The sequence below is a fragment of the Prunus dulcis genome, chromosome 7, assembly GCF_902201215.1.
Source record: "Prunus dulcis chromosome 7, ALMONDv2, whole genome shotgun sequence".
In the NCBI taxonomy this organism is placed as follows: domain Eukaryota; kingdom Viridiplantae; phylum Streptophyta; class Magnoliopsida; order Rosales; family Rosaceae; genus Prunus; species Prunus dulcis.
In genome coordinates, this window is record NC_047656.1 from 13,398,846 (window position 1) to 13,423,531 (window position 24,686).

Below are 24,686 nucleotides of genomic sequence, written 5' to 3' on the forward strand. Positions count from 1 at the left end.
AGAAATCATGTGGTTTTAATCGCTTTTTTAAACAATTCCAATAAAAAGATGTGGTTGATCACCCACTCATTCAACAGAAATTGGATTGAATTTTGATCAACAAAAACTTTTGACAATATTCAAACAGTCTTAGGTCAAAATTTCTGTAGCTGAATTTCAGCATAGGTGGCTTTGAGTAGACCCATGTTTCTAGGCCGACACACATGATTTTGACTTGGACAAAAATGGTCTTGCTAGCGTAGCCACGAGATAGTTGTTGGCTGGAATTATGGTTATTCCTATGAATACGTGTTAAATATTAATAAAGGTAGTAAAAGTATATATTTGGTTAAAGTGGTGAGCAAAAACATTTTCTTGGAGAAAACGCATAGGGGTCAAGAATGGAAAAATAATTAATGGAAAAATAATTGAAGGAAAGAAAAAGGAGGAGGGAGAATTTTTCTATAAAAATTGAAAAGTTGAATCAAGTTTTGTATTGTTAGTAGTTATAATTTAAATGAACATATAAACTTCTTATATACGAGAAAACAAAAAATCTAAGAAACACATGTTAAGGGAACCAATTAGCTCTTGATTCTAATGAGATTTATCTTGTAAATGTAAGAAATGGTCACAAATTACAAGTTAAACAGTCGTATAATTCGATGTAAAAGGGAAAAAAAACCAATAGCATGTTTACTTGCATATAATTTGTATTTGAATTATTCTTATTCTTTTTTTTTAATTTAGTAATAAGGGTGATTGTGTTTACCTAAGCAAGGAATACAAAATTATGTAAGTTAAAACCAAGAATTAGATTGATAGGGGGAGTAATTGATCTCATACTAGTTCATTCTCTCCCATATTCCTTGCTTACTCAATTCATGACTTTCACTATATCAAATAAGTAAACATACCGTAAAGAGGAAGAACAATTTGGGTCGGTCGAAAAAGCTTGGGCCAAGAGTCGGATGAATTGGCCAAAGTTTTGGAAGTTCATTCTTGGCCCATGAATCAACTTAAGCCCAATTGAAGCCTACAAAAAGCTGGACCAAAATATCTAAAGACAGTGGGGGTCGCTTGCCGATTTGCATGTAGTCAGTTATCTTTCTTATTTTTGACAAATTACAGTTAGTTATCTTCAACTTTGAAACAACACTGGCGTCGTACACTCTCACTCCTCCACAAAAGCCATGCCTCAATCTCTCTCCTTCTCCTCCTTCTCTCCCCTCCCAACCCCTTCTTCTCTCAAACGCACCACCCAATTTCACTCCGTCTCCGTCAAAGCCTCGATAGACAAAGAACCCACATCAACCTCCAAGCCCACAACCACCTCCACCACCACAAACTCCAAGCCCAGTTCGTGGGTCAGCCCAAATTGGCTCACCTCGCTCACCCGGACCCTGACCATATCCAAAAACGACGACTCGGGCATACCCATTGCCAGTGCTCAGCTGGAGGACGTCTCTGAGCTTCTGGGTGGTGCCCTGTTTCTGCCTCTGTTCAAATGGATGAACCAGTACGGTCCAATTTACAGGCTTGCAGCTGGGCCTAGAAACTTCGTGGTGGTCAGTGACCCTGCTATTGCTAAGCATGTGCTGAGGAATTATGGCAAGTATGCGAAGGGTCTTGTTGCTGAGGTCTCTGAGTTTTTGTTTGGTTCTGGATTTGCAATCGCTGAAGGCCCACTTTGGACGGTAATGCTATTCAATTTATTGTTGAAACAAAACAAAATACATAACAATAATTGAAATTATATGGGTGTAGATTGTTCTAGTATACATAGCTCTATTTTTGTGTTTTGTATATGGTTGTTGGTTTGTTATAATTGGATATGGATGGTGCTTTGTTAATAATGTGGCACCTTTTTTTTTGTCAGATAATGTGGTCCCTTTACCGTATGCATATCAATTAGTATTTCATGATTGTTTCAAAATTTTCTTATTTTTTGGATGGGAAGGAGAAACAAAATAAAGATAAAGTATTTTTGTAATTTTATTCCAATTAGTATTTCATGATTGTTTCAAAATTTTCTTTTTCTTTAAACCTTAATGGAATCATTAATTTGTGTAAATAAAAAAATCACCCACTTTTCATGACTTTATCGGAAGAAAGTGAAAGCATATGAACTTAGCAACATCACACATACTTTTCGTGATTCTACTCTAAGGAAATGAAAATATGTGAATGTAGTTATATATAACGAGGTGAAGATATAAGATTGCATGCATATTACATTATTATGATATGAGAAATTGAAGTGTATTACATTCAACAATTTAATTGGGAGGTGAGATATTGGAGTGAACTAAATTGAAGAGTTGAGTTGGTAGTTGGCCACAATCATGTCATCCTGTAATTCGTTTTGGTTCGGACAACAAAATTTCCCAATCGCCACTACATATAGTTTTTGATTGTTCTATCAGAGCACGTATTTTGTTAACATAGTCACACAACTCAGTTGCACTGCAGAATGACAAACCAATTATTAATCCATTTTCTCTTCTTTAGAATGATGGTTATTAGTTGTTATAATTAAATATGTATGGCGCTTTGGTAATAATGTAGCACCTATACCTTATGTTTAGAATATGTGAAAATTGGGTAGGAGAAACTAAAGAAATAAAATTAAAGTAAAGTACTTTATTAATTGTATTCCAAGTGTTTATGGATACAACTTTTATTAATGTTATTCCATTTGTTTCTGGATATAACTTTTATCAAGAAGGGGACACATTGATAGAGAAGAAGAGAAAGTGTGTAGTGAGCTGTTTTCTTTCTTGACGAAACCAAATCTTACATTATGGATTGATTGCCTTGTTAGACTTGTTTTTTTGCGTTTCCAGAGGGACTCTATATAGTCTTGAATTCACTGTTACCCGAGTAGTACATGGAACTCTGAAATCTCAGTAATGCTTCACGCATGTTATCATCATAGTTTTCACCCATCAAGCTTTCAACATGCGACGCTAAATAGATGAAAGCTGGATATGTCTCAATTGGTTGTTCCCCCCCATCTCATTTGTGCATAATATATGATTCATAGTAGGCTAGACGCAGGGCTGTGGTGCCGTCTCTTCACAAGAAGTACTTGTCGGTGATAGTTGATCGGGTATTTTGCAAATGTGCTGAGAGATTAGTGGAGAATCTACAATCTGATGCACTTAATGGAACAGCTGTAAACATGGAGGATAGATTTTCTCAACTAACTCTTGATGTTATAGGCCTTTCCTTATTCAACTACAATTTTGATTCTCTTAATGCTTATAGCCCTGTTATCGATGCTGTTTACACTGCATTGAAAGAGGCGGAGCTTCGCTCTACTGATTTATTGCCATATTGGAAGGCAAGGTCTCTCAAGTCTCCTAATCCTCTGCTGATGTGTATATATATATAATTTTTTATTTTTTTTTGGGTTTCGATCCTAGTTGGTGATGTCGTTTTTTGGTTGTTGCAGGTTAGTGCTTTCCGTAAGATAATCCCAAGACAAATAAAAGCTGAAAAAGCAGTTTCAGTGATCAGGAGTTCTGTTGAAGAACTTATTGCTAAGTGCAAAGAAATTGTGGAAGCTGAGGGTGAGAGAATTGATGAGGAAGAATATATAAATGAAACTGATCCAAGCATCCTTCGCTTTTTGCTCGCAAGTAGAGAAGAGGTCAGCATATACTAGCGTTCATCATGATAACTGTTCTCTTATAAATTTAGAATCCACATTTAGAGAGGTTTATTTTGGTTAGGAATGTCAGCTACTTTGCTTGAATAAATGTTTATGCTTTGACAGAATTAAGGTTCATGTTGAATAGGAGAACACTATTTTTGTTATTTAAAAACAACATTCATCTTCTCACATGGTAACAGTTCTGTGAATGCAAACTAGTGAGAACACCTGCAGATGCATATGCCGAAAATACTCATCTCATTTTGCTTTGACTAGTTAATACTCTGATTTCAATTTGAAGGGGTGATTTGTAATTACACTCAGCTTTGAGACTGCCTTCAATAAAGTTGAATAAGTCATTTCCTAAACTGTGAGCATCAAAAGTTAAAAATGAAGGTTTTTGTGAATTCCTAATTCCTTTATCATTGCAAGCAGTTGTTAGCTTAGTTTTAAATCTATTTTTTATGTGTAAGTGAGCCTATGCTTGGTTGTATTGGACTTCTGTATATCTGCATCTAAATGTTCGTTTGAGGAAGACTGAAGATGTTGTTTATTAATCTATAAAAGTAAAGACTAGCACGCTATATATTTTGGTTCTAAAGTGAAGACTGAGGACTGAAGACAAAATACTTTTCAGGTATCGAGCAAGCAATTACGAGATGATCTTCTGTCTATGTTGGTTGCTGGACATGAGACGACTGGTTCAGTGTTGACTTGGACACTTTATCTTCTAAGTAAGGTACCTTTCCTTGTATGTGTTTCTTTCATACCAGTAGGTTACTGAGGTATCAATTATTACTCTACTCTTCATGTATTTGATTATTTTCTTAATGCAGAATTCCCACTCATTGGTGAAAGCACAAGAAGAAGTTGATACAGTTTTACAGGGACGGCGTCCTTCCTACGATGATATAAAAAATCTAAAGTTCTTGACACGCTGTATTATGGAATCATTGCGTCTCTTTCCACATCCTCCTGTAGGTTATAGTTATTCTCTTCCATTTATGCGAACTGCAGTGCAGTTAAGAAAAATTTGAAATCCATGTATAATATAAGTTCATATTTACTCATTTTTTTTCTTGGTGGTTCCACTGCTTTAATTTATTTAGGTTTTAATAAGAAGAGCTCAAGTTGCTGATGTGCTCCCAGGAAATTACAAAGTCAATGCTGGTCAAGATATCATGATCTCAGTGTACAATATCCATCATTCTTCAGAGGTATCACCTTATGTTAAGTTTGGAAAAACTTTCTGTTATTTTTTGAATTTCACATTTCCTTCTTCTTGATTTTAGATTCCACCTAAACTTTGTCTTTGTGCTTCCACTCTAGTGCACCATATATCTTACTTAACAACCAAAATATGAGGTTTATTGAAACCGAAAAATGAAAGTACATAATCGATGGACAATTTGTCCAGACCAGCAATCCAACGATGGAAACAGAACACTGAAGAAAAAAGAAACTGAAATGTGAATTTGTTTCACTTCTTTTCTTGGCAATTAAAAGTGTATTTGGTGTGTATTTTTCTGATGATTTTACAAGGTGTGGGAGAGAGCAGAAGAATTTTTACCCGAAAGATTTGATTTGGAAGGCTCTGTACCTAATGAAACAAACACAGATTTCAGGTACTTTTAATCTATGCCCTTTTCGGGATGTAGTAGCTGCTACATTATCTCTGGACTTTTTCCTCCTTGGTGTTCTATCTCATATAGGTTCTTTCTTTGCATTTTTCCATTTACCATTAATTTGTGGGTGAACAAAATTATCTACTGTAGGTTCATTCCGTTCAGTGGAGGGCCACGAAAGTGTGTCGGTGATCAGTTTGCTTTGCTGGAAGCTATTGTTGCTCTGGCCATCTTCATTCAGCACCTCAACTTTGAGCTGGTTCCAGATCAGAACATCAGCATGACAACAGGAGCAACAATTCACACTACAAATGTAACGTTTCTAAACTCACATGCAAAAACCTTATCACATAATAGTGTACTGAATAAAATCAATGAAACTAACTGTCACATTATTCATCACATGTGACGGGATCCATGTAGGACGTTAATGTAATTAGATGCCATCTCTATGACATGTGATGTTATCAGTATGTGGTACATATAACATCACTCATACAAAATGCTTCTCTTTGGCCTGTCTGCGACTGTTTGTGATCTAATCGCGATCGTTGTAATAATTAACATGGTTTTCAAGCAGATGAGAGGACAAAGAGGAAGAAGTTTTATTTTAAATCAATAAAAAGGTTGGACTTGCCTCTTCAGGAATTGCATAGGGTCTCCTAACAGTGTGCTGTTTGTTGCAGGGTTTGTTTATGAAATTGAGCCAACGGCAAGCAAAACCAGCATTCGCAACTTCATCTTCTTCTACCTCTTAGCGTCTTGTTACTTGAACAACGCGTCAGATTGATGGGAGAATCCTAGTGTCCTTTAGAAATGCATTGACGGGAGAATCCCAATGTCCTTTAGAAATGTGAAGAGTCTGTACAAGTATTGATTACCAAAATGAACTAATGATGTTTAGAAAGAAAGAAAAAAAAGAGAGCCAGAGAGAGAGAGAGAGAGAGAGAGAGAGAGAGAAGAAGCAAGAAAGACTGGTGTTTGTTTCTTTGCACTTTGAAACCTTATTTGTTTCTAACAAAGATGAGATTTATCTAATATGTGACATTACTAAATAATCAAATTAACATTGGAGAAGAAATTAGGAACTGGCGCGTTTCAAATAATGTTCAATGTTTATAAGATAAAATATCATTTGCTTTAGACCATTAAAGAATTTTTCATGAGAATTAGAGTTTAACCCTCACAACCCAAATCACAATTACACCCAAGTCACTCTCAAGCTAACCACACACGAGCCGAGAACGCCAAGTAGCTCACTAGGAAAGAACACACTAAGAACAATACAAAGAAATAAACCTCCTACAAACACAAGGAACAAATGAAGAAGACTCAGCCTTTAAAATGGCTTGATCTTCGCTCAACATCTTGTGTAGCCGAAGAGGAGTTTATCTCCATCTTCATGGTGATGCTCTCTAGTGTTTCCCTCTATGTGGAAGTGTCTCTCACTTCTGATTTAGCCTCTCTGAGAAATGGTGCTCACGGCACCTCCAAATGGTGAGGCACAAATGCCCACTCTTCCAATGCCTTAAGCCTCTCCCTTAGAGCAACTCCAGCGGCAACACTAGAGAGCAACACTAGAGAGAGAAAAAAAAAAAAAAAAAAAAACCAGTTCCAGCGAGGAGCTTAAGCCAGGTTGGGAGTGAGACCTACGAAGTCGAGCTGGCCCTTAGGCCAGTTCAACAGCTTGGCGTCAGCCCACTTATTTAATTTAATTTTAATTATTAAATTACTTTGATACCTTATTAAATTATTTTGATACATATTTGTAATAAGTAGCACGAACATTCATCTTCCTTTTGACCGTTGTTTTTTACTTTTATTACTTACAGCCAAAAAAGTATTTTCTTTCTTCATTCATTTATTTTTATTTATTTTTTGGATGAGGATCTTTTCTACTGAGAGGATCGATAATATATTAAACTCACACACTATACATATGTTAGGACTCGAACCCAGGACATTACCTGAAAAAGCAATTACTCCAAACCATTACACTAGTGGGTCTTTGTAATTTCTTCTTTCTGTACCTTATCTAGATTCCGTGATCTTACCAAAAGATAAAAATTCATTTTCATTAGTAACCATTTACTAATTTCATTTAACATTTAACCAAAAAAATTCACCAACCAAAAAAATTTATTGACTTTTCATTGGCTAATCATTTTTCCTAGACAGAAATTATCTTTCTTTTCAAAGTAATTCTTATTAAATTCGAGTGTAGAGTAGAGTAAAAGAAATTCTTATTAAATTCGAGTGTAGAGTAGAGAGCACACTACTTAATTAAGTCGATATCTACTATAAATTGATGAGTTGCATTTAAATTTAGAATATTTTGCATGAAAGGAACCGTACACCATGTACATCCATAAGTCCATTAGAAGAATACAAAGATAAATAAAATAAAATCTCTATATACTTTCGCTTTTTCATAATCAGCCTGTCAGGTTCATCAGGTTCATCACATGAACGCCAGAGACAAGCTGACACCTCGAGGATCGAGCCTTCAGTTTTTCTCCGCCACAGAAACGCTCCTAAGCTCACAGCAATACGTACTTCCTCCTCCAGTTTTGTTTTTTTTAATAATTTAAATTTTTAAAAAATAATAAGTAATTGTGTTTTATAAAAATAAAATTCATTATTTTATTTTTAAAAAAAATGTAACTATATCATTCTTATTTAATTAATATTTTTAATTTTTAATATTTATTTTTTGCTATATATGTTATTTTCTTAATCTTAATCTCGTGTTTTTCTTCCCTTAATTTCTTTTTACATGTTATGTTCTTCCAGTATTCCAGATTTGCTACTGGTTGTAGTTTGATTCCTTGCTGTGCTTAGGAGCTTTTGCCGCCTTTTCAATGAATATTTCGATTATCGTCCAAATTAAAGGGTATTTTATCTGTATTGTCCAAAATATGAGGAGAGAGAGTTTTAGATAAATGCTTGAATTAATAATTAAAAGGTATTTTATTTGTATATATAATGCAAAAAGCAGAAAATGGTAAAACATTCAAAGTATAAAAAATATCATTGATTAATATAAACATTAAGAATTGAAATTATTAATTAAATAAGAATAATATGATAAATTCACACTTTTTTATATTTAAAAAATTAAAATTTTAAAAAAGAAGATAATAGATCCTATTTTTATAAAACACATCTACACATTATCTTTTTTAATTCTAAAATAAATTTTAAATTTTAAATTAAAAAAAAAAAACCTCTCTCAGGCGCAGAAGCACGTACGGAAAAACTAGTGAATAAAATGAATGATAAGATAGAATCTAAATTTAAATAGTGAAGTGAAAATAGCAACACTCTACCCACCTATCTTATTTATCCACCTTCCTTATCTTCAAAATTTTATGGACAATATACGTTTTGTGGAGAAACAGAAAGAGGAGGGAGGCACGAGAAGAAGCTGAAAGGTAAGTAAGCTAATATCTTTGAGCTGAACATGGAGAATCACGTCAGTCACGTGACCACCACCGCAGAGCAGCCCAGCAACGAAGCCAGACTGGGCATACTGGAGCTGGCCAACATGATCAGCGTCCCCATGTCCCTAAACGCCGTCGTTCGCCTCAACGTCCCCGATGCCATCTGGCAAGGCGGCTCAAACACGCCCCTCTCCGCCTCCGCCATCCTCTCACATGTACTCCCCGACGGAGGCGGCGACGCCGAGAACCTCCAGCGCATCCTCCGCATGCTCACCAGCTACGGTGTGTTTGCGGAGCACCTGGTCAACGCCGACGACGACGGCGGCTCCCATCAAAGAAAGTTCTCCCTCACCGAGATTGGTAAAACGCTCGTCACCGACCAAAACGGTCTGTCGTACGGCCCTTACATCCTCCAACACCACCAGGTTTTGTAATTTTACTAGCTCGTTGACACAAGCTCACTCTGGTATCAATTGATTTTTTACTGTTTTGTTTTGTTTAAAATTAATAAAGTAAAACTTGGTGTAATTGTGTTTCTTTTTTTTGGATTTTGTTTAGTACAAGTTATAGTGGTGTATTGAATTAGGATTGTATATGATTTTGAATTTTTTTTTTTAAGTGACAGATTTTCTGGAAATATATAACTCTTATAGATTTTATCCGAATTTTAAAAAAAACTTGTATAGACTTTTATTATAAACTTTCATACTTTTCTATAAACTTTTGTTATAGATTCATATGTATTTGCATAGACTTTAGTCACATTTTCTTCCCAACACCTTTTTTTTTGGCCAAACTATGGAAGAATTTTCAGCACTTCCTGAATCTAATTGGGTTCGCGGTGGTGGAGGAACTGGAACGAAAAAAGAAAGAGCTTTTAGTTGTAAGATATCTGATGAAACCTGGAATTGAGATCTCATTCAAATTTTATGAAAATATCATTTTGTTTTTATGTTTAAAAAAATTTAATATAAAAAATTGTTAATCTATGATATTATCCAAATTTGATGAATATTTTCATAATAATGTTGAATTTTATTTTTGAAGGATGTGCTAATGGGGGCGTGGCCTATGGTGCATGAGGCTGTGGTGGACCCCACGGTAGAGCCGTTCGTGAAGGTGAACGGTGAGCCGGCGTACGAGTACTATGGGAAGAAGCCGGAGATGAACGGCTTGATGCAGAGAGCAATGTCGGGTGTATCGGTGCCGTTCATGAAGGCGATATTGGACGGCTACGATGGATTTGAAGGAGTGGGGAGATTGGTTGATGTGGGTGGGAGTGCTGGGGATTGCCTGCGGATGATCCTACAGAAGCATCCTAGTGTTCGGGAAGGGATTAACTTTGATTTGCCTGAGGTCGTTGCCAAGGCACCAACTATAGCTGGTGAGATTAATTACTGTGTTAATCATTATTAAATGCGTTAGTTAATCATCTGTTAAATAAATCTTATTTTGGCAAAATTTTAAAAATTATGATAATATATTGCATTAAAAATCAGTCTTGTGTGTAAATTTTTTCGCCTAATTATCTCGATCGATCTGGATTTACCCTTCGTTTCTTCAATAATTACTTTCACCTTTTCTCGTATTAAAAAAAAAAAATTCAGTCCTATGTTACCTCAAATGAGCTCATGTATATGTTAATGATTTTTGCAGGAGTGAGTCATGTTGGTGGTGACATGTTCAAGTCAATTCCCAGTGGAGATGCTATTTTCATGAAGGTAAGTGCAAATCCATTAGGTTGGGAAAAAACTGTTTTTTATTTAAAACATACAAATGGAGAAAACTCATTTGATCATATTCTTCTAAATTTTAAACAATGATAAAACAGGGTAAGAAGTACTGACGCATATATTATATATATATATATATATATATATATATATATATAAGTAAGATCATCCATGGACTTTCTAAACTTCAGCATATCCTTCTTCCATTTACCCAATCAAACCAAATTGCTATGCTTGAAAGCATATCCTTCTTCCATAGAAAAAAACAAGAAAGCATATCCTTCTTCCATAGAAAAAAACAAGAAAGCATCTTTCTCAATATATTTTATGACTCATTTAACTATTTTAAATGCATCAATCATGATGAACAAGATTATATATATGGAACTCTTATTTGAAGGACACCTTTATAGGGCCTACTCCATATTGTATTTCACTAATCTAAACCATCTATTTTGTAGATGATCATTCAAAGATCATTTCTACAAAAAATCACTTAAATCCAATATCATTTGACCATTCAATTGAATTATTGAAATTTTAGTACTTTCTTGAAGCACGGTGTTCATTGATTTTGTAGGACATAATTGGATATCAAAATGGTTTCCGATTTGTCTAATTTTTTGCAAAGATGATCTATGAATGTAGACTTAAAAAATAGATTATTTGAAAAATTTCATAGGAAACCCTAAAAGGTGTCCCTCAATAAAAGGGTACTATATATATATATAGGCTTCTAGCTCTAAGTTTCCAAAATGAGTTAATGTTTCCTTTATTTGATTTTGAGTTCATAACACATCATTTATTCAACAAATGGTTAACTAAATTAAGAATAAGAACAAAAAGGAAACCTTTGGTTTTAAACCATCAAATTTCATTTCACCACAAGAGCTAAATACAAGAAGTAAAACACAAAAGGAGGGTCGTTACAAAGTAAAGAACCACAAATTTTGTAAGGCAATGAGCCGGGTGTTAAAGTATGATCAGAGTTTTAGTCGGTTTCCAGTGAGTCGGATTTTAGTTTTGTGTAATGAATTTGCCCATTATCTTGTACAATTTGTAGTTCTTTGACTTTTTGTCAAATTTACGTAGTGATTAGAAGGTTAATTATCATGATTATTATTATTAATACATTAATTGTATCACTTGGCAGTGGGTTTTATCAACATGGACGGATAGCGAATGCAAGCTGATCATGGAGAATTGTTACAAAGCGCTTCCAGTAGGAGGGAAGCTGATAGCTTGTGAGCCGGTGTTGCCAACGAAATCAGACGACAGTCGTAGGACGCGTGCCCTCCTAGAAAACGACATATTCGTGATGACAATCTATAGGGCCAAGGGCAAGAATCGGACTGAGGATGAGTTACGGCAGCTTGGTCTCTCTGCTGGCTTCTCTCACTTCAAACCAATCTACATCGATTATTTTTACACCGTCTTAGAATTCCAAAAGTGATAAGTGTAGTATGGCTTTAATTTGGAAATTTTCAACTGTATGTTTCTATTTGATTAGAGCAAATGAAGAGTAATATATATAAATTAACTCCTTCAAGGTAAAATACTCTACTGCCAACCATTACACAATACATAATATGTAATGTACGTGATTAAAAAGAATGTTAGAGTTACACGTGAGTAGTTGCGATTCTAGGATTAAAAAGCCGGTTGGGCAAAACTTACATATAAAACTCGACGATACGAGTGAATTTCATTAATAAATATAAAAAGATACACCTAGTCAGGGGAGACATAATGAGTCTTACCCTCAAATGCATCTCTATCCATAAATAAAAGTTTAACAAATACAAAATCTAAAACTAAAACCAAAAGTAAATGCATGTTCAAGAGTAAAACCATCAACAATAAAGGTTGGGTGTGACTGATTCATGTCAAAAAGGAAGTAAGAAAAACAAAATACCTTATTCTTAGCAACTGAATGCTCAAGCCAAGTGAATTGGCCAAACCACTTTTTATTAAATCGACGAAAGTCCTGCCCTTTTAAGTGGCTTGGATAAGCTTCTAACTCAGGTTGACATGGTCCTAAAAGAATATATGCTCTTCGCACATTATCTTGTTCATTCACCGGATATTTGCATATTAAACGACGTAATCCTAGATCACGCTCAAGATAATTGATATTAAAATCATGATCATCATCGACTCTTTGATATTCAACTCTTTCAACTGGAGGCTCAACAATGGGAGACTCAGGAAGATTTTGCTCATCACATATTAGAGTAAATAAAGAAGTGCTAGAAGACAATGTACTAGATGATGACCCATCATTCTTTTTCTTAAAAAAAAACAACAAATTCTTTGTTCTCTTGGGATTCCAATTGTGATATGACATGATAAAAGATAGCCTATGAATTAGAAAAAAATTTAATCAAACATACCAACAAAAAATCAAACAAATTCTCATAATAGCATCTCAACAAAACCAAACCAAAAATTATAATTCATCCATAACTAAACTCTAGAATACTCAATTTTAACAAAATCTCAAATCAAAGCTTTAGAATAATTCATCCCTAATTAAAGCCCTAATTAATTTCAACAAAATCTCAAAATTATAATTCATCCCTAATTAAACCCTAGAATACTCAATTTTAAATTAAAACTATAATTAAAGATATATAACAAAGGAGAGAATGAGAATAATACCTTGTTGGTGACAAAAGGAGAGGAGAAGATGTTGTTGCCAAGTTGCCCACCCAAGATAATAGAAGATGTAGCCAATAGAGGAAGAATTTGACCCAAAAACAGAAGAAGAGAGAAAATTGTTGCTGCTGTCTGGTAGCGCAGAGAGAGAGAGAGAGAGAGAGAGAGAGAGAGAGTCTAATGACCAAAGAAAAAGATAAAAAAGATGAGACCACATGGATGGACAACATATGAATAGGATTTGTTTTTAATTCTTTTTATTTTTGGGCTGGACTTATAACACATATAGGTCTTTTTTTTTTTTGAAAAAGTTTGGGCTGGGCTTTGCATAGCCCCGCCAACGCATGTGAGTTAGTCTTTTTTATTTATTTATCTAAAGAAGAATTTCATTCAACTGAAGCAACATACATGAGGACTTAAAAAGGTGGCCTCTAGTCACTTATAAAGGTGGGGTGTAAGCACACATTTAGGTTTGAATTCCTTACCTCTAGTCACCAAATATCAACCCTTAAATCGAAAAATCAAAAGAAAACTCTAAACCTTGACTTTAAGTACCAAACTATAAATCTTGGATCTATAACTAAGTTAGAGTTTTGAAGCTTGAATGGCAAAAAAAAAAAAAACTCTCAAACCCTAACCGTCTTGAAAGTCACATCATAAACTTAGAGCAATAAGTATCAAATCTTAGACAAAATCCTAATTTCGTATCCAACATCGCTTACTCCAAACTCGAACTCTAATCCTCACATCTTAAAAGTCACATCATAAACTTAGAGCAACAAGTATCAAATCTTAGACAAAACCCTAATTTCGTATCCAACATCGCTTACTCCAAACTCGAACCCTAACCACTAACCCTAAGAAATAACCTCTTGAACGGCCTTTTAGAGACGCCTTTGAGTTTGTGATTTTGTATTGCTTGTTGAATTATTTGTTTGATAATTCTTCTAATTTTTTTTTATATGTTTTTGTTCAAGACTTTATTCTAGTAGGTCATATCACTAGTTTTGTATGGGGCCCTTAAAATCTCAGAACGGCCACTAATTTTGAACTCTTGATCATCAGTCTCAAATCTAATCTCAAATTCTAAACATTGGACCTTAAACTACAATACTTAATCTCAAGACTCGAACTTATAACTTGGAGCCTTAGATCTCAAGTTCAAAGCATCGATCATCTTGTTTCGTGCCAGACAAACTTCAAACCTCGAGAGCTACCTTAGATTGAGATTCCCAGCCTAGAATGTTCAACCAAACAAATGAAAATTGAGAGTACATGCGCACCTAGACACAAGGAAGTTTCCAAATACTTAACCCACGATGTTTTGTCATCTCATGTAGAGCCATGAAGCATTGTACGCATAACCGGGCCCATTGACGCAGCAGAAAATCTGGGAAATATCTAAGACTTTCGATTCGATGGCGTCGAGGCTAAAAATAGAAAAACAAACAATTAATCACACTTACATTCCCATCTTAACCCCACCACCCCTCACTCACCTTAATCTTAATTTTGCTATTAACTTCGATGTTGCCATTAAAATAAAAGGCTAAATTCTTCTCAAGCCAATGAGTCTCTGACACGTCAGAAACCCGAATGGTTCGCTGACTTCCATGTTCTACGTGTTGAATGCGGAGCGCGAGTACTGGAGGGGAAGCGCGTAGAGTGAGCTGCGGGAAGAGTGTACAGAGATACCGTAGTGCAGTAGGAAACTGCAATTAAGAAGCGGAGGGAGGGAGGCTGTTTCCCGATTTGCAGTTTCAGTGCCTTGCATTGCCCACACCCGCATTTATTCATTTATACGCTTACTCTCTCTCTCTCTCTCTCTCTCTCTCTCTCTCTCTCTCTGTGTTTTGTCAAAGAAATAAATTGATTGAAGAAGGCAAACGCCAAAAGTCGAAGGGAAAATAAAATAACAACCTTCGCAACAATGACCAGCTAGCTAACGCTTTCTCTCTCTCTCTCTCTCTCTCTCTCTCTCTTGTTTTCTTTGGTTTTCTCGCTTCATTCAGAAGAATCAGACATTCATTCATTTGGTCACACTGGTCAGACATGCTCTGTTTCTCTCTCTAGCTGGTAATGTTGGTGGTTGTGATGGAGATGTGTTATTATGAGAAGTAATTATGGAGTAAGAGAACTTAATTAACTAATTATCAGCAGCAGCAGCAACAACAACAACAAGAAGAAGAAGAAGAAGGAGAAGGAGAGATTGATTGAGAGAAAAATGTTCAGGCTCCACAAGAACAGGCCAGCTAAATCAGGGGAGAGGGTTGATTTCAAGTTCTCTCACTTTAAGGCCCTCCAGGTATATTCATTTCTTTATGTTTTCATTTGTGCTTAATATTGAGCATTGCATTGGAGGTAGACAATTATGGTGTAATATGCATTTTTTTTTTGGTAAATACCTCGAGGTGTCCCCACACCCAAAGGGTGGGATTAATCTATGTCAATTCTAGACCTTTATCAAGAGTTTTTGGAAAAATAATGAAAATTTATGTCAAAATGTATAATGGGAAAGTGCACAATTGTTGAATTCTGCAAACCATAATCAAATTTTGTTTTTGATTTCCATATATGTACACAAACACCATATCTTTTGCTCCTGGAATCAGGACCGATGATCATGTGGAATCAAGGGACTCTGATTCACACTATCATTCTGTTCTGTTCTATGGATTTTTCCTTCAGCAGATGGAGTTTTTGATGTCTTTCTTGCTGATGATGATATTTGTGATTGCAGGTTCCTAGAGGATGGGACAAGCTGTTTGTATCCATTGTCTCTGTAGAAACTGGGAAGCCAATTGCTAAATCAAGCAAAGCAGTGGTGCGTAATGGAAACTGTCAATGGACTGAAACTCTTTCCGAATCGATATGGGTTTCGCAGGATGATTCTTCAAAGGAGATGGAAGATTATTTCTTCAAGCTTGTCCTTTCCATGGTATTTCTCATTCTCACTGATTTTGTTACAAACATGCTATTTTTGGCAATTGACTTTCTTCAATGTGGACTTTGGTTTATCTACTTGCTGATTCCCAAATGACTTTTTGATCCTAGGGATCGGCAAGATCCGGCATCCTTGGCGAGACTACAGTCAATATGTCGGATTATATAAGTTCAACCTCTTCTGTTCCAGTTTCTCTTCCATTGAAGAAGTGCACTTATGGGACAGTTTTGCAGGTGTGTTATAAAAATTTATATATCCTCATTAGATGTTTGATATGTTGAACAAAAATTGACCCCTTTGACCCCCTTGTTATGTTGAATTGAGTCAACGCACATTTCTTATGTTTTGGCCAATGTGCATAGTATGACTATTTGTTTGAAGGCATCACAGTCTTTGCCATCTCCTTAAAGATAGAAAACATCTGAATATATCTCCTTGGAAAATTGATGCCTACCATCTTTAAAACATGGTTGTTCTAACTGTTTCCTGCATTTCGATACTTTCGTCATTTGTTATGAAAAATTATTTCAAATCTATACCATTTTTGCAAAGTCAATCTAGAAGGGTGCATGTGAATACTCATTGAAGGTATCTGTAAAAACATGAATATATCCCTTTGAGTATTCATTTTCTTTTCACCATTCTCCCATCTCATTGCACTAGAAGTCATCTCCGAATTGTCTTTTCAGCAGATTTTTGCTTATCTTGCTGTTTTGCAGGTGAAAATTAACTGCCTAACACCAAGAAAAAGGCTCAGGTTAGTATCAAATGATTGCTTGCATTAGTCTGCAGATAATTACTTTTCTATTTGATAGTGAAGATTTTCAGTTCATGTTTTTAGTGATGAAGAATCAAAAGAGACAAGCTGTCATTTTGAAGAACCAAATGCAAATGGTCTTGATGTCGACAACAAATCAAATGGATCTAATAGTACATTTGGGAGGAGCGTCGGATCTTCCTCCATGAAAGATTTTGGCTTGACCTCAAATCCTGGAGAGCCTGGCAGTAGAGTATGTTTAAACTTTCCCCTGCTATTCTTTCCTCATTTATTGGTAGTGCTTGTGCTTTCAGAATACTGCTACAATACAAACATCGCGTGCTTCTTTTAGTAGCTTTTCTTGTGTTGCTTCAATTGAACCTGGAGCATGATCCAGAAATTAAGTGTTATGTTTGTTGATGTATCAATTTATCTAATGAAGATTTTCTAGAGAAATTTTTTTTTTTCTAATGAGTGTCTGATATCTAGACTATATTATTTTTCTGATTTGCGTAGACCCTGTTAAAGGAATAAAATGCTAATGAACAAGCTGTCTACCGGTCTATCGTTACCATGAAACTAATAAATCTTCCCCACTTCTTGTAGGGAAGTAGTTTCTCTGCATCAGGTTCACATAACAGCTATGACTCGGCAGAGGGTTCCATAAGGAGGGATAATACGTCCCCAGGAAGCAACCTTAGTGGTGAAGGGAACCACTTGATTGGAAGACAAGATTCAACCAACTCCCCCATTAGTACAACTCATGGCAATTATCCTGCTGATGCCCCTTCTCCATCAAATCATTCATCATTTAATTCCAGGATTAATCAGTCTCGGAAAGATTTTACAGAATCACCTTTGACAACCACTGATTCTTCTAAAAACCTTTTGGAAGCTGCAGAATTTACAATTGAAGAGCTACATGCGGAAGCTAAGATGTGGGAGAGGAACGTGCGGAAGCTAATGCTTGATTTGGAGATACTGAGGACAGAATTCTCTGATCAGTCAAAAAAGCAGGCAAATTTGAATGTGGAGCTTTCGGCAGCATATGCAGAACGTGATGGCTTGAAGAAAGAAGTTGAACACTTACAATTGTTGTTTGAGAATTCAGTGGTGAAACAAACAGGTACTGAGGATTTAACTTCTCTGGAAGGAGGAACGTCCCAGAATGAGAAGGCATTGCAGGATGAACTGAAGTTCCAAAAAGAATCTGTAGCCAATTTGGCCCTGCAGTTGGAGAGAAGTCAAGAATCAAACATTGAGCTGGTTTCGGTTCTCCAGGAGATGGAAGAGACAATTGAAAAACAAAAAATGGAGTTGGAGAATCTTTCAGAACTACAGGCAAAATTTGGTGATATGGAGAATTCTATCAAAATAACTAGAGAGGAAAACAGATATTTAAAGCTTCAGCTGCAACAATTGCAGGAATCAGAGAACAAGTTGCAAGTTGTGGTGCAACAGCTGGAGCAGGCCCTGGAAGAGAAAACCCATGAGATAGAGGATGGATCGAGTCTGAACAAACAAACTCTTTTGGATATCGAGACGGAATACAAAAGTAAATTATTTTTCAAAGAACAAGAAATTGTTAAATTGAAAGCAAAGTTATCTGAGTCTCTCCAAGAAAGGCATTCTGCAGAAATGGATTCCATCACCATGAATGGAGGTGAAGCTGATCTTATCAGAGAAATTGAAGTCTTGAAAGAAAAGGTGGAGGAGCTAGAGAGAGATTGCAATGAGCTGACGGATGAAAACTTGGAACTCTTGTTCAAGCTTAAGGTAGCAAAGAAAAATTCCACTGGGGGACACGCACCTGTTGATCTTCCAGCCAGTGAGGTTTCAGTGACTGAAAATAAATCACGAATACAGAATGCAGAGGAGAAGTTTAATAAGAAAGTGCTTGGGGAGATTACAAACAATAATGATCTTTCAGGTCAAGTACTTGAGAGCTTGAAAATGGAACTAGAAATTAAAGTCACTGAACTGGGTAAAGAACTGACAGAGAACAGGTGTGAGATAGCAAAACTTGAGGCTAACTTGCTAACCAAAGAAGAAGAAATCGGGGTTCTAAGGCAGGTCCAGAATGAATTAGAAGCTAAGGTTTCTGATCTTCAAACAGAAAAAATAGAGCTAGAGGAACAAATGGAAATTGTGTTAAGAGAAAGTGATATAAGCTCTAAGTGTTTGAATGATTTGCGGAATGAATTAACGGTGCTTAGCTGCAGTGTGAATTCCCATGTTTCCTCCAACAAGGTGCTTGAAAGGAAATCCTCAGAGCTGGAAGCTGATAAATGTGAACTGGATCTTCATGTGTCAGAGCTTGAACAAGAAAACATACAATTATCTGCACATATTTCTGCTCTGGAAGCACAACAAAGATACTTGACAGATGAAAAGGAGGCCAACCAATTAGAATTAGACAAGTCTAAATCTTATTGTCTGAGTCTCCAAGATGAGATCAGCAGATTGAAGATTGAGATGGAATCTGATAAAGTAGAACTGAAGCAGAAACTAAAGCACTTGGAAGGTCAGTGGTCAGAAGCTCGAGAAGAAGGTGAATATCTGAAAAGGGCAAACCCAAAGCTACAAGCTACTGCTGAGAGCCTCATTGAAGAGTGCAATTCTCTTCAGAAATCAAATGAGGAGTTGAAGAAACAAAAGCTGGAGTTGCAAGAGCAGTGTTCCCTCTTGGAAGCAAAGTTGAATCAATCGCATAAGAGCTTTACCAATTGCTCCAAAAGAGTTGAAGTGCTGGAAAAAGATCTTTCTTTAATGCTGGAAAACATTGCCTCAAAAGAGGAAAGCCTGAATTCAGAATTAGATGCACTTCTTGATGAAAACATGACATATAGGGAGAAACTTAACTTGGAAGAAAGTTTGTTCAATGAGATGTATTTGGAGAAGGCAACTGAAGTTGAAAGTCTTCAGCAAGAGGTAGAACAACTTACCAAGAAAATTTCTGCAACTAAAAAAGAAAGAGAACAACTAGCTTCAGATGCCATCCATGAAGCATCCAGATTACGAGCTGAGAAGGCAATGCTTGAATCTGCTCTCCAAGAGGTTCAATCAAAAGCAATACAGACTGAGAATGAATTGAATGTTATGAGAACAGAAACGGAACCGAAGCTACAAGGCCTGTCCGCTGAGCTTGCTGCTTCTAAACAAAACCAGGAATCAACAATGGCTGATCATGAAAGACTATTGAAGTTGTTTGAGAGTTACAAATCAAGTGAAGCAAAATTGAAGACCACTGTGAATGATCTTGAACTAAAGCTTACAGTTTCTGATTATGAACGGCAACAGCTGGTGGAAGAATCTACCAATTTAAAGGTTCAACTGCAGAAATTAACTGATTGTCAGAATGAAGTTTTGGCTTTTAAGAATGGGCTTGATGCAACCACATTTGAGAAAGAAAAATTGGAAGCATTACTTCATTCAATATCTGAGGAATGTGAAGATCTGAAGGCAGAGAAGAGTTCATTCCATGAGAAGATCTCAACATTGGAGAAGGCCTTATTTGAATTGGAGGATTGCAAACGTAATAAAGTTCTCTTGGAGGAAAAAATTCTGCAGATGGAAGGTAATCTAATTGCTAAAGAGGCTTTATGTGCACAGGATGCTGAGCTGAAAAATGAACTCAACCAGATCAAGAGAGCTAATGAGCAGTATCAGCAGAAAATAAAGCTACTTGAAGAGGAGAGAAGTGAGTGCCTAAGAAGGTCTCAAGCCCTTGAACAAGAACTGAAATTAACTAGGGAAGAAAGACAGAAACAGAGGGATTCTAGCAGTCCAAAGATTTCCAGCCCCTCAAAAAACAGTACTAAAGTAATTCCTGTTGGTGAAGATATGAAGCTCCCAAAAGTAAGTGCCATTGATTCTTTATTTTCTTGTTAACAGTTGACGTCAAGACTGTAAAGTTATGGGTTTCTAACGTTCTTTGCTTAAACAGAATGAAATGGCGAAGAACAGCAGTCATCGACGTGATAATAGAAGGAAGCCATTTTTGAAGACTGGTCAGGTACAAGGACTTGCAAAAGATCAGAATCATCCTTATAGAAACCAGTATCAAAGAGAGGTTAGACATCTGAAATATTCATTATTAATCCTGCTTCTACAGCTAATGACACAGTATATAGAATTGATTTCTGCATAGTAATATATGATTGTGGACTCCTCTCAATGTTGTGATTTCATGTAACTTTACAAAGCTTCTGTTTTGTTCTTTTCCTTTTATTCTTCGCCATTACAGGACGATAATGGAAATGAAATTCATGATGGAAGTCCTCGTGATGCTGGAGTTGACTATGGTTTAAAGATTAAATTTCTCGAGGATGAACTTGTTAAGGCATTGGAAGCAAATAACACTTATAAAGTTCAGCTTGATAGGTTAGTGAAATAGGAATGCATAATGCCTTAGAAACAAATTAATAAGTAGCATTTGCCTTCTTCCTTTAAATGTTTTATGTATGATTCAGTCTTAACATGCATATCTATTATTACCCCGCAGGATGTTGTCTGAGGCTCGACACAACCATTCAGAGACTCGTCGAAATTCGAAAGCTGAAGCTGAAAAAGCCGCAAAAGAAAGATATGAACGCTCGAGATCATCTCTAGAGACAGAACTGAAAGACATTCGCGAGCGCTACCTGCACATGAGCCTCAGATACGCCGAAGTAGAAGCTCAGCGTGAGGAACTTGTGATGAAGCTCAAAGCAGCCAAGGGTGGCAAAAGGTGGTTCTCATGAATGATGATGGTTCCATTGATGTCATGACCTGTTGAAAATGACTGCACGTCATATTATATTCTTGAGGATCTACCAATCTCAGGTAGCTTTTTAACGCATCTTTGTACATCACATTTTCCCACCTGAATGAATATTCAAATGAGTGAATTAGTGTAGAGGAGAATATGCCACAGATTGTTAATTACAACTACAGAATTCAAATAAAATGATTATACTTAGTTAACATTAGTTTAGCATCTCTTTAGCACTGTGTGCACTTTTTTTTAAATTATTCTTCTATCAACTTGGACTGCAAATTAAGCACATTAGTTAGCTCTTGTTTGATTGGGATCAGATAATATTCTTCCAAAACTTTATGGATCCCCTATAAATACTAAAATTTATTGTGTGTGCGGTGCACTGTGCCTGCTCTCACGTAGGGGAAAAGACTATGGAGCTTTCAACTGTTGTGAATTGTTTACCAATTTCTTCACCAAGTGGAAAATCACATACATTTTTTCATTAAACAAAAAATTCAGGCTAGGAATTGTTATAAAAAATATATTTTTCCTCTTTCTGTAAAGACAAATACAAAAACCTTTATATTATAAATAACATATAAACAAAGGTTATTTGTAATATAAAAGTTTTTGTATTTGACTTTACGAGAGAGGAAAACTATACATTTTTTATAACAGGAATAGTGCAAGGACACAATTTCGCCGTGGATATGACGGACAAATGCCCTACTACTAAAGTTACATATTTCTTAAAGAAAAGTTGGACACTTTTTTTTTTTTTGCTTTCTGCAAATTAACATACTAAAATCTTTCTTCGACATATAAATCACTTCAATGAAACAGAATGTACAAATCACCATATAAATATGAACCACTTTTGACGATGGGCATCTCATCTTTAAGAGTGGAGGTATGCTTCAAGTCTGAGTAATATCAAGGAGGGATGGAATTCGATTAAAGTAATATTATCGGTTTGCTCAAAATTTAGAAGGACTGGAAAAGGAAAAATGAAAGCACACCATACTTAAAATGGTGTCACCTGACTCATCAAAGAGCAATTCAACTCAAGAAAGTAGGTAGGAAAAGAAAGTAAATAATATTTCATAATAATTATATTTAAAAAAAAGCACAAACAAGAACCATCAAAGAGAGAACCTTCCTTCAAAGGCATTACGCAATCAATTGAAAGAGTATCAAACTTTCTGTGATTGATAAAAATAAGGGAACGAAATTGCTGGTGTCACTATGAGAGCATGAAATCTCACTCGGAATATAAAAGCAAAGAACACTCAAGAAAAAAGCCTACCTTACATCACATACTTAAGGCTTTTACATCTTCAGACTAAAGAGGGTGCAATTCCATGTTAACAAAGCCAAAGATCTGTCCGTGTACATCACATGATTTGGCGCCACGTGGCAAACCCGGTCTTACCAGGCCAAGTGATTCATCCCCTCATAGAATCCAAAACCCCAAGTTATTAATTAATGAATAATATGTTTGCATGTATCACATTGCTTCATCATATTTATTAATCACATTGTTATAACATATACATACCTATTAAATTTTTATCCTGAATAATAAGTTCAATACACGTAAATTAGTACCAATATGTGACGGAGTTGCATAAGGGAATTGGATGGCTGAGATTCACTTGTTGTACTGGTTCTGTGATTTGTGATAAAGATTAAAAAAAAGGGTCATCGTACTATGCCCAGTGTCCAACCATTTGCCACTTAGCAGGCCATGAAATCTTTTAGTATAATCCTATTGCATTACACACACTCCCAAAACCTCTGTGCGCAACAAAAGCATATATTAGCAATGCCAAATTGACATTATAAAAAAATATGTGCATATGTCTTTGTAAAAAGAAAAAATGAAAGCCAAAGTGAAAGAGGAAGAGGTGTCATGTATCAGATTTGAAGCAATGGCATATCCTTTGGAAGATGCTGAATTAGCAACCTCTATTTCTAGCTTTTTCTACTTTCTTTTTGGTTCCTTTAGCAAAAAAGTCCCCACACACTACCCAAGTCATCACACCTTTTATTACTCTCATGACCAACCCAAAATTTGCTATAACAATCAATCCAAACATTTGTGATCAAACCCTCTTAGTAAAACTGCTGCAGGGCCAAACCCATCATCTCCTTTTCATGCTTGGCCACTCCTGCCAATGGCTTGAACCAAACTGGTGGGGGTGGCCTAATTAAGTTTCTTCGCTTGTCTGGATGATGATGTTGGTGTTTTTAATTTCTATGAATTAAGTAAGTGTGTTTCTACTTAACCCCATTATAAGTCTCGCTTTCAAGGCAGCCTGGGGAAGAATAAAGATTGTTGAAAGTAGCTGAATCTCCTTCTCGAGGAGGTGGATTTCTCTAAAAGGGCAACTTCAATCCTTTGGCATTTCGGCTTCTGCAGCGTCCCTCTTCGCCTTCTACGTGTGTTCGAGCTCCGGGAAGGTATCGTGAGGGCCGGCGGTCAAAGTCAGACACTGTGTGTGCTTTTCCTGTTTTCTTGTTTTAGGTATGAAGACTTCCTGTGTATGTACTTTGTAGTTATGTATTATTATGCAGGCCTTTGGCCAAAGCTTAAGGTTTGGTATATGCAGCAGGCCTATGGCTAAGAATATATACTTTATGATTGCAGTACTAATCTATTTGTTGTCTGTCTGTAAATCTTTGAGTATTTTGCTTCTCTGCTCCCAGAATCTTGCACATTAATTATTGCAAATTGCATTTAGCCTCACTATCAGATTCCATAGCAATGTAGCTTAATTATTAAAACATCTTTTTCATATATATTGTTATCTGCAGAACACTAGTTAATAAGTTCATCTCTGCATTATACTATGAATAAACCTATATGGTAATTGCTGCAGAAAGCAAGAAGTCATATATATTTTATGTTTTTTTTTTTTCATGAACGGTTGAATTTCACATCTGAATGAGACCACCCCTGAAATTGTCCCTACCGACAGATAAAATTAGTCCCTTTCACCCCATTTCTTCTAAAACTTTCAGAGATGAATTCTGGAAAAGATATATGATATTGGCCATTTGGCCAGAATTAGATAGATATAAATCTTTTTATCAGGATTCTTCTGCTTGCTTATATTTAGGCGTATCCAGTTCTCATAGACTATGA

At 35.9% G+C, this 24,686-nt stretch overlaps 3 protein-coding genes and 1 long non-coding RNA gene across 4 annotated transcripts; 3 read left to right on the forward strand and 1 right to left on the reverse strand.

Annotated features, from left to right (window-relative positions):
• The first annotated feature begins 1,095 nt into the window (after nt 1–1,095).
• On the forward strand, nt 1,096–6,320 carry LOC117635766 (carotene epsilon-monooxygenase, chloroplastic). The gene is made up of 9 exons (XM_034370127.1): nt 1,096–1,676; nt 3,029–3,325; nt 3,437–3,634; nt 4,275–4,376; nt 4,474–4,614; nt 4,747–4,854; nt 5,180–5,262; nt 5,413–5,575; nt 5,949–6,320. The coding sequence occupies exons 1-9, from the start codon at nt 1,173–1,175 to the stop codon at nt 6,018–6,020; spliced, it is 1,668 nt and encodes a 555-aa protein (XP_034226018.1). The 5' UTR covers nt 1,096–1,172; the 3' UTR covers nt 6,021–6,320.
• A 2,289-nt stretch (nt 6,321–8,609) lies between these two features.
• LOC117635092 (caffeic acid 3-O-methyltransferase) lies at nt 8,610–11,987 on the forward strand. The gene is made up of 4 exons (XM_034369426.1): nt 8,610–9,130; nt 9,753–10,089; nt 10,362–10,426; nt 11,592–11,987. The coding sequence occupies exons 1-4, from the start codon at nt 8,726–8,728 to the stop codon at nt 11,889–11,891; spliced, it is 1,107 nt and encodes a 368-aa protein (XP_034225317.1). The 5' UTR covers nt 8,610–8,725; the 3' UTR covers nt 11,892–11,987.
• A 76-nt stretch (nt 11,988–12,063) lies between these two features.
• On the reverse strand, nt 12,064–13,268 carry LOC117635093. The gene is made up of 2 exons (XR_004586868.1): nt 13,100–13,268; nt 12,064–12,547 (listed from the first exon to the last, which is right to left on the reverse strand). It is a non-coding gene; the product is annotated as an uncharacterized LOC117635093 (long non-coding RNA).
• A 1,800-nt stretch (nt 13,269–15,068) lies between these two features.
• Nucleotides 15,069–21,767, forward strand: LOC117635879 (intracellular protein transport protein USO1-like). Its single transcript, XM_034370256.1, has 9 exons — nt 15,069–15,401; nt 15,837–16,034; nt 16,151–16,273; nt 16,760–16,797; nt 16,882–17,050; nt 17,404–20,655; nt 20,744–20,869; nt 21,044–21,180; nt 21,302–21,767. Exons 1-9 carry the CDS (start codon nt 15,321–15,323, stop codon nt 21,537–21,539), a joined length of 4,362 nt encoding a protein of 1,453 aa, XP_034226147.1. The 5' UTR covers nt 15,069–15,320; the 3' UTR covers nt 21,540–21,767.
• The last annotated feature ends 2,919 nt before the right edge of the window (nt 21,768–24,686 follow it).